The sequence below is a fragment of the Lepus europaeus genome, chromosome 1, assembly GCF_033115175.1.
Source record: "Lepus europaeus isolate LE1 chromosome 1, mLepTim1.pri, whole genome shotgun sequence".
Taxonomy (NCBI): domain Eukaryota; kingdom Metazoa; phylum Chordata; class Mammalia; order Lagomorpha; family Leporidae; genus Lepus; species Lepus europaeus.
Genome location: NC_084827.1, coordinates 53,046,169 through 53,063,616, shown reverse-complemented (window position 1 = coordinate 53,063,616; position 17,448 = coordinate 53,046,169). Strand labels below are relative to the sequence as shown.

Below are 17,448 nucleotides of genomic sequence, written 5' to 3'. Positions count from 1 at the left end.
TCGGAATGCCATGATATTCTCCACCTAGCCATTGGGCAGTACATTCAAAGAAGTTTCCAGTTCTTTTGCCAGTCTTCACACATTTTTCCTCATCTAGTGAAATGCTTACAAGTCACTCATACTTATGTGGCATGTTCTAGCACAGTGTTCTAATGGTCGCTAGTCTTTTCCCACCAAAATGTCAGTCCTACTCCCTCCCCCTATTATCATTGTTTGTATACCAACTACTAAAAGTATCTTCTCCTTAATATTCAACTTCTGTTCTGAACATCTAACTCCTCCCAGGCCCCAATCCATTCCTGAGTGCTGAAATCCATTAATATCCCTAAAATATTTTATCATATTGTCCATAACAACATCACATATGACTTGAGTTTCTTTCTAGTTACCTGATATATTAAAGTCCAGTTTTTTTGTGCTTGCTATCCAGGTTTCCAAATCTGGTCCAATCTGCCTTATATTTAGCCTTGTGTTCTTAAATACATGTATGAAACCTACCCAACCTCTTGTTGTTAACTAAGCTCTCTTAAAATCCAAAATCAGAGAAGAAGGTGGTTGGGAAGGACTTTCAGAAGCCACTGCCCTAAGCATAATGTTACTTTGCTCTCCTTAACTTTTGGCCTTACCATCATGTTCCTATGAGGAGCGCCTGCTGGAAATGGTATTCTCCTTTTTGGAAGAGTCTGCCTCTTTTGTGGCAGCTTCCCAAGCTTACATTATCTTTTTGAGAATAGTGGAATATTCTTATTTATCTATTTATTCATTTATTTTTTCATCTTTCAATTGAGTTTTTTTGCTTTTTTAAAATTAATTAATTTATTTATTTTGTAAGGAATACATATTTCATATGTACAACTTTAGGAATATAGTTATTCTTCCTACCATACCTGCCCTCCCACTCAGGCTAACCCAAAGATTATCCATATCTGAAAAATGTGGGGAAATTTCATTGAATCCATTGGGGTTTATATCTGATTTGAGAAGTCAGATAATAGCTAATACCGATTTCAGGTTTTTCTTTAGTCATTCACCTGTTCTCATTACATTTCACTTTTTCAGTTGCAAAGAATTCCGTTTTTATAGTGGATTTCCTTGACTGTATGTTGGTCTTCTTGTGGGTGTTGCCTACTTATGCCTTTGTAGCCTCTGTGCCAAGCAGAGAATCTGGGAATATAACAAAAATGCAGGTGAAAGTCAATGGCAGGGGAACCAGGAAGGAACAAACAACGAGTATTCCAAATGCCATCCCTCCCTTGGTTTAGAGAGCATATTTCGTATGTTTGATTCATTGAACAGTCACATCCTTTAATGTGACATCTATAACGTTGTTAGTTTAATTCATTGAGCATCATGTTTTGTTTCACTTTTGTCAAATTTCAGGCTCAAGATGAAGCCCCTTCGTGACACACAATGCCTTTTACTCCCTCTCTTAGATTGAAAGTAATCTTAGTTACTGCTTTGCATATAAGCACTCAGTGTTTTCAAAATTTTTATAACAAAATAGTGTTTTGTTAAGCTTTGTTTTAAATCTTTGCCAAACAGATTAAGAATTATATACTACTATATTTTTAATGATCTGTGACTACTACAGGATTTACTTAGTATGAGTGAAGTTGAACATCTTCTCATTTGCTTGTTGTTTATAACCCCAACCTATAATCCTGCTGAATTGTGGTATTTTTACTTTTTTATGTGTTCAACTCTTTCTTTAGTGGAGCATAAGCCTTTGATGGTAATGTAAATTAAAAATGTTATCTCAAAAATTTAAAAAAGAGAAAAACACTTTATGGTAAAATGAATAGACTGTGAAGTGTGGCTCCAAACAACTATGATTTGTAATCTGTCTCTTCGTCTAACTGGGTCTGTGATCTTGGAATAAACTATTTAGTCTCCAAGCCTCACTTTCTTCATATGCTTAACCGAGAAGTAATTCTTCTCATGTTCGTGATGAAGATCAAGCAGGAAATGCTGTAAAATGCCTGTCCGTGACCTATTTGACACCTAAGCATTCAGTGGTTTTCGTCCTTTTGCATCTTTAGTATGTCCATGTTAGACAAAAATGGCAAGCATAGCTGAAACCCAATATGCTAAATCTAAGGATTAGGTTTGCCTAGAGTTAATGAAAAAAATAGAAACTTAGACATAATAGAAATTTATTTCTCAAAATTTGCAAGTCTAGAAGCAAGAAGCTCTAGATTTCTTTCCGGTTTTGTGACATAAAAAGTGGTACAAGTTCATGTTTTTCTGCTGTGGGAAGCATGGCTTCCATCAAGGACATCTCAAAGTACAGTAAAGCTGCAAGAATTCTAGCCATTACATCTCTATTCCAGGTAGCAGGAAGTAGAAAGACTCAGTTGATTCAGCTACTTTAATGAGCCTTCCTGGAAGTACCATACAGCACTCACATTTACATTTGATAGGCAGAGCACAGTCACATACCCCAAAGTAGCTAGGGATGTCAGATATTTGATAAAATAATATCTACATAAATATGTTTTCCCTGGTTCTTTTTATGTGTATGCAATCTAGTCTCTGCTTTTGACTTGTATTATATATAGGGTGACAAATTGATTTTGCTTCTTCTACATTCCAGTTTATTAGCAGTGGTTGCCTGGAGTACAATGTTGATAAATTTCTGAGGTCTCCTCTGGGTTCTGATTGATTAGCGATTTCTGCCCTTGGTGGAGAAAATGGGGATATTTTAGTATTTTACAGTCCAGATCCTAAACCAGTGTCTTCATTTTACAGATGAGGATAAAACATTGTGGTTTTCCATGAAAACTTAATTTTGCTTGTAGTAATTGTGCTTTAATGTTTCAAAGGAAAGTTAGTAGCCCAAGAAAAACTCAGTGATTACTGGCTGAACACATTCTCTCTCTCAAGTAGTTCCTTTTTCAAGTTCCTGTTTGTATCCTGGCCTAACAGTAATCAAATTCTCTGTACTCCTGATCTTTCTCTCTGTGCAACATAAACATGACTGACTGTATTGATTTCACTAGGGAGACTTGGGAGGCACCTTCATCAATCTTCTGTTGTTGTCCTTGTTTGTAGTTTATTGCCACTCTATGGTCAAGGACCGGGCATGGAGGTAAAATGCCCCATTAGAGGATATTTGGTTAATTGTTGCTGTTTCTCTTCTGCTTCTTTCTTGCCAGTAAAAGGTTTGAAACAAAACTGTTTGGATCTTACAAAATTCATATTGCATCATTAAAAATAATTGTCTTTGCTTTAGGTTTTTGATAGCTCCATTAGCAGGTATTTCTCATCTAATTGGGTTCATCTAAACATAAAAAAGTGCCAAAGAACTCACAGTGTTAACATGTGTCCACTTAGAATGTTTGTTTTAGTGCCAAAGGCCAGATCTCTATCTTCTATAAATAAAGCGACACTTATTAGCTAGGATCTCTGGTTATTTGTTCTTGCAGATTATCTTTTTAGGAATATTTTATGGTTTTATAAGATCGTGTTATTGACTTGCTTTATAAGATCATGTTATTGAACTGCTTTGCAATCTTTAGTGAGATACACCAGTGGGTCTCAAACAGAAAATTGTGGTTCCCAGAAGCATTGTACCTCCCAGGGGACAGTTGACATTGTCTGGAGTTATTTTTGGTTCTCACACTGAGGGCCGAGGTCAAAGACAGAAATATTCAGCCTAAATGGTCAATGGCACTGAAATTGGGAAACCCTAATGAAGATGCATCTAATAAAGAATGCATTACAGAAGGATTGAAAATTTGAGTCAGTTAAATAAATCTTTGGGATGAATCTGTTTTTTTCTTCCAAAGATCTTGTTGCACTATAAACACATTTAGAGTAACTAGTAGATGCATTTGTAACCATAAATTATTTCAAGATAGATTTTTTATCTCTGTGTCATAACTGCCAAATTATAGCTCTTGAAGTGTGAACATGCCTTTTGAATTTTGTTATTGCAATAATATTTGCACAAAGATATTTTTTAGCAATTTCCCAAAGTAGTGAGTTACAAAGAGATAAGCAAATAATCGTAATCTACTTAAGTCCAGGTCTGTCCCAGATCTGGAAGGATGGGGAGAGGGAGTGTTACTGGGGAAAATTTAAATGTCAGAGTGTGCATACATGAGGACCCTTGTCACATAGATGAAGGGCAGAATCAGACAAGCTCATTACCAGCACACATGCAAAGACCAAAAGGTCTCTAGAAATAGTTATTCAAAAGATGCAACAATGCACTTTTCTTCCTGTTGTGATTTGCTTCTCTCTGCATATGATCGTCAGTTATTCTCAACTCCCTTTGTCCATTGGAATCACCTGGGGAGCTTTCAATGCTGTCACTCTCTGGGCCCCCCACATCCCCTAGAAATCCTAATTTAATTGTTCTGGAATAGGACCTAGGCATTAAGTATTTTTTAAAAGCTCTCTTGGTGACTTTAAAGTGCAGCCAAGGTTGAGAGCCACTGATTTAGATATATTGGATTTTTTTGCATGAGTAAGGGAACTAATTTTTTCCCTCAGTTCTTAGTGAATGTGCTGATTGATGCTGGAAACTTGGCACTGTTTGAAATCAAGAGCAGACGCCTGCTTGAGATTGGATCTTTTTGTAAGGTTTTCACCTCTCTCCAGCTCTGACCTTAAAGTAGTCATTCATTTCTTCATAGCAGCTTGTATTGTGTTACTGTTTTAACCAAATAGATCTTGAAATTTTAGGTACATCAACAAATAAGCAGTTCAAGGTGGGGTGAAGCCTTTTTTTGTGACTCAAAGAGCTTATATAGTTTTAATAATATATGATGCATCTTCTCCTGTAGTGTAAAGAATTTTCAAAGTACAGAACAATAGAGCAGCCTAACAATGCAGCAGAATAATGCTTTTTTCCCTACAGTTGAAATATTTTTCTCCAGGAACCTTTTCCTAGTAATTATGCTAACACATGTCACAATGCTGAGGTCGACTTTAAGAAATATACATATTTACCTTCCACTTTAGAGATTGGTATTCAGTGTGCCTGTTGAGCATAGTAATTATAGGTGCATTTAGTTAATTATATTTTTTCTGCCCTTTACTTTTCAAGTTGTTTAAAATAAAAGGCATGAAAAATTTACAGTAATTTTAGCTGTAAAAGTTGGTCACCCATTCAGTAGTTACTGAGTTCTATTTAGAAGTTTAAGAAGATAACTAATATTGAAATGGAATTAGGGCCTTAACTACCTTTAGAGGCTGATTCCATTACCATTGAGTCACAGTTCCTGAGCATCTTTTTTGTTTGTTGAGTGATCCCAACAGAGGTGGCTTTATTAGTGATCAGTGTTGTGAAAGTGATAATCCCCCACAGTCTTAGCACCTGTTCTGTTAATACAGGCCTCTCAATGTGTTCTTCCTGTCTTCTCGTCCCGAGTTAGTACTATTCAAACAGCAGTCTAAGAACTGACTAAGCTATCAACTACTGGTATCTGGTCCAAATATAGAAATGACAGCTAAGTTATCAGAAACTTGTATAATATTTTGACATTGCCATGACGGTTTTATTTTATGAAACTATCAGTCTGCAATGGATTAAGGGGAGAAGCGAGCTGGTCCCTCACTGTTGGAGAGTTCTGTCCTAGATAGTTAATAATTCCTGCTCCTTTTTTAGCTCCTGGCTAACATGTCTATTTCTCAGGAAACCTTCTATGACTGCCCACATTCAAGTCAAAATCTCCCTCTAGACTCATGGTAATCTGAGTCTTCCCTCAATTCAGTACAGTCATGGTTTACATGTGTATATGCAACAGTTTTTGTTGGTGGCTCCGGCCCTCCCTAGATACCATCTGTTTTTGCTCATTTGTGCAATCCCAGTGCTTGGCCCTTAGTACACACTTAACACACATGTGTTAAATGAAGACTCATACCCACTTTGTGCTTGCTCTTGGATCCTTGGGTGATTCCTTTCCCCCTTCACCTGTGGGTACTCTCACTCCGGGTTCTGCCTCCCAGACGTGGCCTCAGCTGACTGTATTGAGGACAAGTTGTGAAGTGGATAGAGGTGTGAATCAGATGCTATTCCTACCTTGAGCACTGCTCCAGCTTTCCTAGTTCTGTTTCACTATAGCTCCACAGCAGGTTAGAAAGATTCTTTTTCCTCTAGTAGTAAAATGTAATTTGCCACAGCCCACCTCAGAAAACTACCACAGTCATGTAATTTAGCATAATTTAAAAGAACACTTAATTAGGAGAAATGAGAAGTCATGGTGACATTGTTCAGGTACCATCAATACAATGATCAGTGCCATATAATTCAATTTTTTAAAGGTGACAAATAGTTTCTCCTCACCCTGGGAGTTGATAGGGAACAACAAAATCCTTTAATTTATTGCTTTCTCAATCTACTCAGTGAGTTGGTATCATTTTAACACTCATTATTTTAAAAAATTTTTAAAGCAAGATTCCTTGATGATTATCAACTTCATAGTTTGTTATCTTAGAATATGGAAGAAAATCCAGAATTTAACAGCCAATTAGTGAATCTGTAGTGAAAAAAACATATGTGGCCTAAGACATCATCATCACACTTTAACTAGTTTGTTGGTTCCATTATCTTCTTCAGTTGATGCTGATTGTGTTTGTGTTGGGGGGTGTCATTCAGATGGAACATCGGCATCGGAAGAAGGACACTCCAGTGCAGGCCAGCAGTCACCACCTGTTTGTCCAGATGAAGAGCCTCATGTGTTCCAACCTGGGAGAGGAGCTAGAGGTCATCTTCTCTCTCTTTGACAGTAAAGAGAATCGACCAATCAGGTAATCACACATGGAGACAGGACCTGAATTTTTTAATGTTAGAATGCTGGATATTTGTGATCGGCAAGCTAAAATATGTGCTCTTGCACACCTTTACTCTGTCAGCCTCAATTGTCCCATCTGTAGCGCTCTGCGACTCTCTAAGCTGTCTGCCCTTGGTATGTTTCCATGACAGAGGGATGACACCTGCAGAGTTCCTTGGAAAACTCAAAGGGACTTTAAAGTCATAAAAATGATATTAGATGGAAGTATGGTATTGATCTCAAATCTATTATTTGTTTTAGTTATCTTGTATTGATAATGGAAGGAGAATACAGTTCCTCTAGTCTGAAGTTTGTTTGCCTATCCGAAGCCACACTTAGCATCTTCCCAATTATTCAGTAAATGATTAGATTATTTTAATCCTGTCTAGATTAGATTATATGAGGACACAGCTAAATACTTGAAAATCTTCCATTAGTTTCCAAGCTATGAAATGATAGTTTTCACATAGTTTCTTCTTTCTCAGTTCTCTGATGGTACTCTTTCAGTATTTAGAAAAAGGCTAGTATGGATGTTTTTAGTTTTATCCCATAGTCTTTACTCTTGATGAGTTTTTTTATGCTTTATAATTTTTTATATTTTTAAAAGTAAATACAAAGCACTGTATATTTTAAATGAAAATATTTACACTTAAATTGAGAATTAAAATAACATAGATCACACACAACAACCCAACTGTACCTAGTTTTTTTAAAAGTTACTTATTACAATAAATACTAATGCTTGTAAATAATACAGAGGCACATATATTGTTTTATAAACATAAAATTATTTGGTATATTTCTTTTCTGATAAAACAGATTTATTTCCCTAGGACATATATGTGGATTATTTTTAATGCATTGGTAGCCAAAAAGTGTTTGGTGAATTAATTTATTCATTCATCATTATCTACTTGTAAGTGTACTTCTTATTTCTTGACAAGTGATTATAAAAATGGGATTTGGAAAGTGCTGTGTTTGTGCAGCAAGGACAGGATTTATGAGGTGTAGAGGAATATCAGTGGTAATACAGTTTCAAAATTCTACTTTGTACACTGTTGGAGAAATGAGTTCGTGTGTTAGAAGACCTCTGCCCTGTCACAAGTCAGTTTTACTAAATAGGGAAGTTAAGAGCATGAAAAACTGGTCTAAGTTAGCTTACCACTTGATTTCAAAATGTGGAAAGTTATTTATGAGTGGGTTGGTTTAACAAAATCTTTATAAACTGTGCAATATACTTGTATGATCACTTTAATATATGTAGTAAACTAGAGGGGATGTAAAAGGAAGAAATAAGATAGCCCTTTTGCTAATTCCTATTAATTAAATTTTCGAAGAGTACAAATTCCCCTTTGCCACTCTTGTTCAAATTGAATTAACATAGAATTGTTTTGATTTAAGATTAATATTAGCTTATCTCTGAGTTTTGTATTGTCATAAGCATTTTCAGATGTTCTGAAATGTCCTATTTAGGTGTTAATGTCCAAAATTCTCCTTAATTAGTTCTTATATACTTGGAAAATATAGCAAAATAATCTAGGTACAGGATCTCCCAAATATTGTCCTTTTGTCCCCAAGTTGAGGCGAGGAGCTAGGGCCTCTTTCCTAATCTGTAATAAGGCTGAGCTTTAATGATTGCCTGCCCACCACCCCACTCAGTCTTTCTCAGTCCTCGAGTATCCCATCTGTTCTATAATGATCCTATGAGGGCGCAAGCCTGCATCCCTCTCTCTTCCCTTCCACTGACTAGATTTGGCACTCTGTGGCTCTCACCTCTCAACTTCACAATCAATGTGAAGGTGATTTGTGAGGGTGATTGGTGAAAGTATGAATTAGAAGCACAATATGTTTACTAGGTGTTTGGAACGGTCTCAGATTTATTGATTATATGTTTGTGAGACCTCAGGCAGCACAGTTATTATTTTTTAGGGTGTATTCAAACCCATATTATGAGTAAATTTGGCCCAAGCTGTCAGTGATACAGGGCTGTGTCCCCTTCTCTTTGAAAAGGGACCAAAGGATGCACAGAGCTGAAAGTTTGGCTCGATTCCTGTCTACCTTGATGGTGATCTAGCAGCCACAACCTTCTCTTTATCTATCTTCCTTCATCTCAGAATTGGTAACAAGTCTGGGATTCTTCATTCCACTTCACATAGCTGATGAGTTTGAAGCATCTGTGGCATCTGATTTAAAAAACTGTTATAAGTACAGGGGCCAGTGTCACGGTGCAACGGGTGAAACAGCACCTGCAGCACCTGCATCCCATATGGGTGCCAGTTCAAGTTCTGGCTGCTCCCCTTCTGATGCAGCTCCCCTCCAATGTGCATGAGAAGGCAACAGAAATTGGCCAAGTGCTTGGACCCCTGACACCCACAGGGGAGATCCAGGTAGAGTTCCAGGGTGCTGGCTTCAGCCTGGCCTGGCCCCTACTGTTGTGGCCATTTTGGTAGTGAATCAGCAGAAGGAAGATCTTGCTCTGTCTCTCCCTCTCTCTCTAACTCTGCCTTTCAAATCAATCAACCAATCTTTTTCAAAAAAAAAAAAAAAAAGGTATGCTAAATGTAAATGACTTTAATTAACTTTTTAGAAAGTTTAAGACATATAAAAAAAGTAGAATACTAGAAACAACCCTCATGTACCTACCCACCATCTGCTTTAATAATTATCAACTCAGGATAGATGTTGTTCTAGCCATATCCCTTTCCAGTCCTCTTTACCCCCAGATTTTTTTTAAAATGACTTACTTATTTTTATTTATTTGAAAGGCAGAGAGACAGAGAATGAAATATATAGAGAGAGGCCGGTACCACAGCTCAATAGGCTAATCCTCCGCCTGCGGCGCCGGCACCCCAGGTTCTAGTCCCAGTCGGGGCACCGCATTCTGTCCAGGTCGCCCCTCTTCCAGTCCAGCTCTCTGCTGTGGCCTGGGAAGGCAGTGGAGGATGGCCCAAGTGCTTGGGCCCTGCACTCACATGGAAGACCAGGAGAAGCACCTGGCTCCTGGCTTTGGATCAGCGCGGTATGCCGGCCGCAGCGTGCCGGCCGCAGCAGCCATTGGAGGGTGAACCAATGGTAAAAGGAAGTCCTTTCTCTCTGTCTCTCTCTCTCATTGACCACTCTGCCTGTCAAAAAAAAAAAGAAAGAAAAGAAAAATATATAGAGAGAGATCTTCCATCCACTGGTTCACTCCCCAAATGCCTGCAGTAGCTAAGGCTAGACCAGATCAAAACCAGGGGGCCAGAACTCAATCCAGGTCTCTGACATGCATGCAAGGACTTTAGTCCTTGGGCCATCATTTGCTGTCTTCCAGGGTATGTATTAGCAGGAGCAGAGCCAGAGCTCAAGCCAAGACACTCTGAAATGGAGTGTGAGTTTGTGAGTTTCCTAAGCAATGTTTTAAACACTGTACCAAACATCCACACCACAAATTATTTTGAGGCAAATCCCTGACCTTGTATCATTTCCAAAGATAAATATATATATATATTTATATGCTTCAAAATGCATATCTTAAAAAGGGAAATCCAGAGATGTATTTCTCATTGGCATTCAGATTTCCCTTGTTGACTCATAAGTATTTATTTCACAAATTGTTCAAATCAAGAGCCAGTGTGGGGGTGACATTGTAGCACGGTGGGTTAAACTACTACCTGTAATGCTGGCATCCCAGTGAGTGCTGGTTCGAGTCCCAGCTGCTCCACTTCCAATCCAGCTGCCTGCTAATGTGCGGGGGAGCAACAGAGAATGGCCCACATGGGAGACCGAGATTGTAAGCTCCTTGCTTTGGCCCGGCCCAGCCTTGGCCATTGCAGCTATTTGCAGAGTAAACTAGCAGAGTAAACTCTTTTCCTCTCTCTCTACATCTGCCTCTTTCTGTAGTTCTGCCTTTCAGATGAATGAATGAATGAATGGATGAAACTGTATTGAGGTCCATATACTGTAACTGCTGCTGAGAGTTGTAAATCAACATTGTAGCTTCCCTGTCCCTCTCAATTTCCTTGTAATTTGTTTACTGAAGAAATGAGGTCATTTGATTTATTTCTTTTTGATAGTTTAAAGTCAAATTCCCACCAGTGAAACATCGGTGGTCAAAAAGATGCTTCTTTTGTTAAATAGGCTCATCAATGCTACCGTGTATAAGACAAGATACAGTTTGAGTATAGTCTTTTGGCATTACCCTCACTATGGGTCACAGGAAGTTACCTTGTGCAGATACAGTTGGAAGGGCCACTGTGTGTCACACCTGTAGATGTGAGATTAAGAAAGAATGTTTATTCTTCTTACAAGATGGACAACTGGGTAGGACTTTTCTTTTTAACTTCCTTTCTTTGAGAAGAAAACAGCCAACATTTGCTAAACACTAGCCATCTGTTAGACTTTGTTCTAAGTGCACTAAATATGTTGTTATTAGCTCCAGTTTTGTAAGTGAGGAAGCTACAACACAGGGAGGTTAGATACAATGCCAAAGCTTGTATCAGTGGCTAGAGGCAAATCAGAGTGGCACACTTGGCAGGCCGTAAAGCCTCCCCTTAGCCCCTACAACGTTGGCCTCATTAGAATCACTCCTTCCCTGTTTCAGTCATTGTCTAAAATTATCCATAGTTGACCAGGATTTTATTGGCCAGAATTAGAGAGATCATCCATCCACTTGTTCACTCTCCCAATGCCTTTAGAGCTTTCAAGACTCATAGTCATAATTAGAAATTATAAATTATTCATCATGATAATACGAAAACTAATACAGGACCTAAGAAATGTTCTATGCTATAGAAGTTGGTTTTTGAATTAAGTCCTTCTAAAAACACTCAAAGAATAGTTAAGTAGCTTCAGCTATTACTATATGCCAGTGATCAAAATCATGGATTGATTGCTTTAAAATTCCAAAGGAGCCAACAGGTGCAAAAAGCTCCCTTCTAGTTCACTCAGTAAAATTGTTAGGTATGTAAGTCCTCGTTACAGGAGGGGTGCATTTTCTGATTAAAAAAAATAATAATAAAATTAGAAAAAGGTCATTGAAGCCAGGCCATAATCAGAAAGCTCATTAATTTTATCTCAAAACAGTTCCTGAATCTGCCTGAAGGTGGCACAGAATGATGGGATTTTGATGTATGTTATGGACACCTCCTGTTATAAGGATCAAAAATCCTAGCATATACTGACATCACTTCTGCTTACATGTACCCACTCCATGCCTCTTTCCCAGTTTATCTTCCTCTGCTGTGTTGTATCAGTCCCAGTCTAGAGTGTCTCGAAGGTACAGATGCATTAGAGACACACAGCAGCAGAAGATTGCACTTTTTATGTATTTGAGGTTTGTACAGTCCTGATTTCTCTCTATGAATGATAATTATTAGTTCAAAGTTATTTAAATGAGTTTGGCATGTGTATTTTTCAATAGTTAAGTATTTTTGAGACTATTTAACTGGATTTCCCCTAGTACACCATAGCATTTCTAGGAAAGGCAGAGAGTCAGTTCTCTGGGACTCATCTGTAATTTTATTGTATTATATTCATTTAACACACACAGTGCTTACTACCTGCCAGACATTGTTCTAAGCTCTTTTAAAAGTAGTAACATATGTAGCCCTTCTAACAAACCCGTAAGATAGGAATCCTCATTTTTTGTATATGACAAAACTGAAGCACAGAGTGGTTAATTACTTGTCTACCACCATAAAGCAGTGTGTGGTGGAGCTGGTGTTTTAGCAAGGCAGTGTATGTAGGAATCAGCATTCCTTTTTTAAAAAATGTATTTATTTATTTATTTGAGGAGAGTCAGAGACAGAGCTCTTCCATCTACTGGTTTGCTCCCCAAATCACTGTAACAGTCTGACCTGAGCCATTCCAAAGCCAGGAGCCAGGAGTTCCCTCTGGATCTCCCTTGTGGGTGCAAGGGCCCAAGCACTTGGGCCATCTTCCACTGCCTTCCCAGATCATAAGCAGACAGCTGGATCAAAGAGAAGCAGCCTCTGTGCCATAGTTCTAATACTCTGTATTTTTTATCAGTCAAATTTTACTCATCATGTGTAGTAAAGGGCAAGTAAAGGATTTATTTTTTAATAAACCAGAGCATGAGAGACTTGAACTTGTTACAAATTTATAGGAATTGGAGTGGCATTTTGGCATAGCGAGTTAAACCTCTGCCTCCAACATCAGCATCCCATATGAGTGCCAGTTTGAGTCCCAGCTGCTCCAATTCTGATTCACTCCCTGCTAATATGCTTAGGAGAGCAGTAGCAAAGGATCTAAGTGCTTGGACCCCTGCACCCACGTGGGAGGCCCAGATGAAGCTCCTGGCTCCTGGCTTCAGTTTGGCCCAGCCACAGGGAGTAAAACAGTAGATGGAAAATTCTCTCTCCCTCTCTCTCTCTCTACCCAGTCTCTCTGTAACTCTGCCTTTTAAACAAATAAATATGAATAAATCTTAAAAAAAAAAAAATCTACAAGAAGGATCCAGTAATGGGGGAGGGGTTGTACTCAGGAATTGGGGAAATCTTTGGTAGGCCAAGGTCCTGATGGATCAGGAGACAGGCTTGAGTGTGCGAGTGGGGAGATTAACTATGGGCCAGAGAAAGGAAGCAAGGAAAGGGTGCAGATATGCCTAAGAGGAGGTATCAGTTCTTCTTATATAAGGAAACCAAACTACTTAGCGTCTCCAGTAGCTTGTATTTAAAGTTGGCTGTTGCACTGTATGGTGATAGAAATGGTCACAGTGCTTATGCTTCCCATATGCTGTGCAGCTATCGATGTGTATGTTAATTCTCTGCTTTGTTGATAGATGTCAATTACTCTACAACAGATTGTAAATTACATGGGCCAGTGAAAACGACGTAGCTCTTCATTGACTCCCTCCCTTATAACTTTCATTACTTTGTTTACTGATGCATTCTAAGGCTTCATTAATTAAAGCTGTAAATTTGTCCTGGGACTAATCTATTACTGTGTTTCATTTTCATCTGAGAACTTATTTAATAGGACCTGAGTGAGTGCCACCACTTGGTACTAGGCTTCATGTAGAGCTGTTCATGCGTGCAAGCTGCTGGCCTGGGCTTTTACTTGGGAAAATAGCAGAAGGGTAGTACTTCTGGAGAAACACTTATCCTGATGATTAAATATAGAAAGTCTTATCCCCATAATTAGATACAGATGAAGTTTACCCTCAGCTGGTACTTCATTCACATACTTTCTTGAAGTTTGATAATCTTTTTTCCTACCATCCTACAATTACACTCTCCATTTTCTTTGAAGTGTTTCGTTTTTATATAAATTTATATTGCCTACAATTACCTTATGCCATGGTTTGGATATTAGCTTGTGTGTTAAATATCTCACAAAGAATAAAAGTCTCATCCCTAGAGTCTTATGTTAATGATGCCAAGAAGGTAGAAACTTAATCCAATTGTGGTGTCTGTAGGTGAGGCCTTTGAAAAGTGATTGGATTGTCAAGGGCAGAGCTCCTTTGTTTGAATCACAATGGCTTTATCAAGAAAAGACATTGGGGGCCTGAACTGTGGTGTAGCTGGTAAAGCTGCTGCCTACAGTGCCAGCATTCCATATGGGTGCCAGTTTGGTTCTTATCCTGCCTGCTCCACTTTGGATCTAACTTGCTGCTATGGCCTGGGAAAGCAGTAGAAGATGGCCTAAGTCCTTGGGCCTCTGCTCCCACATGGGAGACCAGGAAGAAGCTCCTGGCTCCTGGCTTCAGATCAGCATAGCTCTGGCCATTGAGGCCAGTTGGGGAGTGAACCAGCAGATGGAAGACTTCTACTTCTCTCTCTCTGCCTCTAAAAAAAAAAAAGACATCATAGACAGACTTGCACATACTCTTACCATATGATGTTGTGCGTTTTGTTGGAACTCTGCCAGCAGGAAAAACTCCACTAGAGGCCACTCCAGTTCAATCCTCCAGATCTTAGACTGGGAACTTCCAAAACTGTGGGCCAAGATAAACATCTTTCCTTCATAAATTGATTGTTTTGAGTATTTTGTTATAGTAACAAAAAAGCATACTAATGCATCTTGTGATTAGTATGTTATTCTATTTAAGGAAAATATGAGTTGTGAATACAATTAGTAAGGCAGATTTTTTTCAAATATGGACTCATAGTAAACTCTAAGTATATCTAAATTTCTCTCCATTCTCAGTACATATATCTTCTTATATATTGCTCACCATTGTACAGTGTCTGAATCAAACAGTCTGGATCCAAACTCTGGCTTTGCCATTTAGCAGTTGCATCAGGTTGGCCAATTTAATTCATAGCTCTTATGGCTGTTAACGTATCTGCTTAATCAGGATAATAATAACATCCCTTGTTATTATTTGAGGATTAAATTCTTAGTATAATCCTTGACACCTAGTAATTGGTCAGTAAATCTTAGCTACAATGATGATGATTTACAAAAACTAAAACTGGAAATACACTTTAACATAACCAGAAATGATACGCATTAGTTGCTCTTGGATTTTTTTTTAAATTTTAATTTATGTCACATTTTGTTTATTTGATGAAGACAGCAAGAGAAACAGAGAGCTCGCATTCACTGGTTCATTTCCCATGTATCTACAATAGCAAGGGCTGGGCCCGGCTGAAGTCTATAACACAATCCAGTTCTCCAGTGTTGGTGGCAGGAACCCTATATTAAGCCAGCACTGCTGCCTTCTGTAGTCTGCATTAGCAAGAAGCTGGATTCAGGAGCCAGAGTTGGGAATAGAACCAGATACTCCTAGATGGGACATGGACATCTTAACCTCTAAGCTATCTGCCCACTCCTTGAATGCTTTCTTAAAGAAATCATGTATCACAGTCAGCATTGTGGCACAGTGGATTGAGCTTCAGCCTGTGCTGCCTGCATCCCATATGAGCACTGGTTCAAGTCCCAGCTGCTCCACTTCCAATCCAGCTTCCTGCTAATGTGCCTGGGAAAGCAATAGAAGATGCCCCAAGTACTTGGGCCTTTGTCAGCTATGTGGGAGACCCAGATTGAGTTCCTGACTCTCTCAGCTTGGTTAAATCCTGGCGGTTGTGGCCAACTGAGGAGTGAACCTGTGGATGGAAGAGTCTCCCTGTAACTGTGCCTTGCAAATAAATACAGAAATAAATAAACCTCAAGAAAGAAATCATGTATTGTATGTTATTGACTTGATTTTAGGCATATGGTATCATAGTTCTGAAAAATTTAGATTCACCTTACCAGTAAAGAATGATTTGCTTTACAACACTTGAGCAACAGAAAAAGAAAGAGAAAGCAGAAAAGGGAGAGGGAGGGAAAGTTAACTTTTTCTTTCTTTCTTTCTTTTTTTTTTTTCCTAGAGGGACTCAGGAAATAGGGCTTAGAACAGGTGATAGGGCTGGAGACTGAACCATCACAGGGGGAAGAGAGTAAGATTGAGAATGGCATAATAATGAGGGGAACCCAAGAAATGATGATTGTAGTTTCTAGTAGTTCTCTTTAAAGGCTCACATGATCTGATGGCCTTTGCACTTTTTAAAGAAAATGAAAGAATTTGCGCTGCTTTTCAAGACTCAGTCATTGCGAAAAATTTTCACGAGTTTACAGAAGAAAGCTCTTAGGGAGAATAGTTACTAGGCTGAGAGGAGGAAAAATGCTAATCTCTTTCAGGAAGTGTGTTGATACCTAATGGGGTTCAAGGAGCAAATATCATTTTTAAATTCTCTGTGCCCTGTGCCAGCCTTTCTCATTTCACACATCATTTACAACTTCTTATGGCATGATCACAGGAATTCAGCATCTGTGTCTGTGGAAAAGTGAGAAGCACCCATTGTTTTGAACTTTGAAGAACAGTGGGCACAGAATGCTTTTTCCAGCTTCTTGTTAGAAAAGTAACTCAAAATTGCACTTCCCCAAAGCAAAGCAACAAGGTAGGGGAAGGTTTGGCTAGCAGGTCATATAGGGAGCACTACTCTGAAAACAAAAATAGCAAGAGGAGGCATGCCGAGACCCTCCACGGACTGTGGCAATTATCAGCTGTTCCCCAGAGCCACGGACACTTCCTGCTGTGTCTAGACTCCCTGGCCCAGACTTCCCTGTGGGTGTCTGTCTGCCAGTGACCCCAGCTGCCGTGCCTCCAGCCTCTGGTGGAAAAGCCTGGCTGCTTTTCGCTCTCCCTCTTCTCCCTAGTCGATCTTTCAGCAGGTGCACTGTTGTCACTTCAGAGTTAATCAGATTTTGTGGTTTACTCCCCTTTGCTCACACTTCTGTGTCACTTAAGAAAACAAATAATTGCTTTAGGGATGTGCTGGTGTCCTTAATGGGAGAGAGTCTAAATAAGAAATCAGCCAGGAGGAGAACCCAAATGAAAACAAAACAAGCAAAGAAACCCTTTATTCGTATGGAGAACATCCAGGGTAGGACTGATCCACTCTTTTCTCCTTAGCATTTTTTAAAGAGCCAGACATTTCCAATTATGTTTAAAATTGTAAATTACTACATTATTGTAATAGTAAGTGGCTAGAAATTCACATTTGCAGAAAATCGAACACTTCAGAGTAAATGTACTCAGCGCTGGCTTTCTCTTTCTCTTTAGCTCCATGCCTATTCAGGCTACCTCTTTTTTCACTTAAAGGGTCAGTATTTTAGGAGGTGATCAAAGGCCCTTTTAAAACCCCTGTCCTTGTGTTTTACAAGATGACTAAACTGAAGCTCA

At 38.8% G+C, this 17,448-nt stretch overlaps 1 protein-coding gene across 3 annotated transcripts in view; it reads left to right on the top strand.

Annotated features, from left to right (window-relative positions):
- Positions 1-17,448, top strand: part of DOCK4 (dedicator of cytokinesis 4) — a 530,859-nt gene that overhangs the window by 255,683 nt on the left and 257,728 nt on the right. For all 3 annotated transcript variants that reach the window (XM_062177670.1, XM_062177599.1, XM_062177537.1), the window contains exon 8: positions 6,605-6,756. In XM_062177670.1, the coding sequence (XP_062033654.1) occupies positions 6,605-6,756 (152 nt within the window). The remainder of the gene's footprint in view (positions 1-6,604; positions 6,757-17,448) is intronic.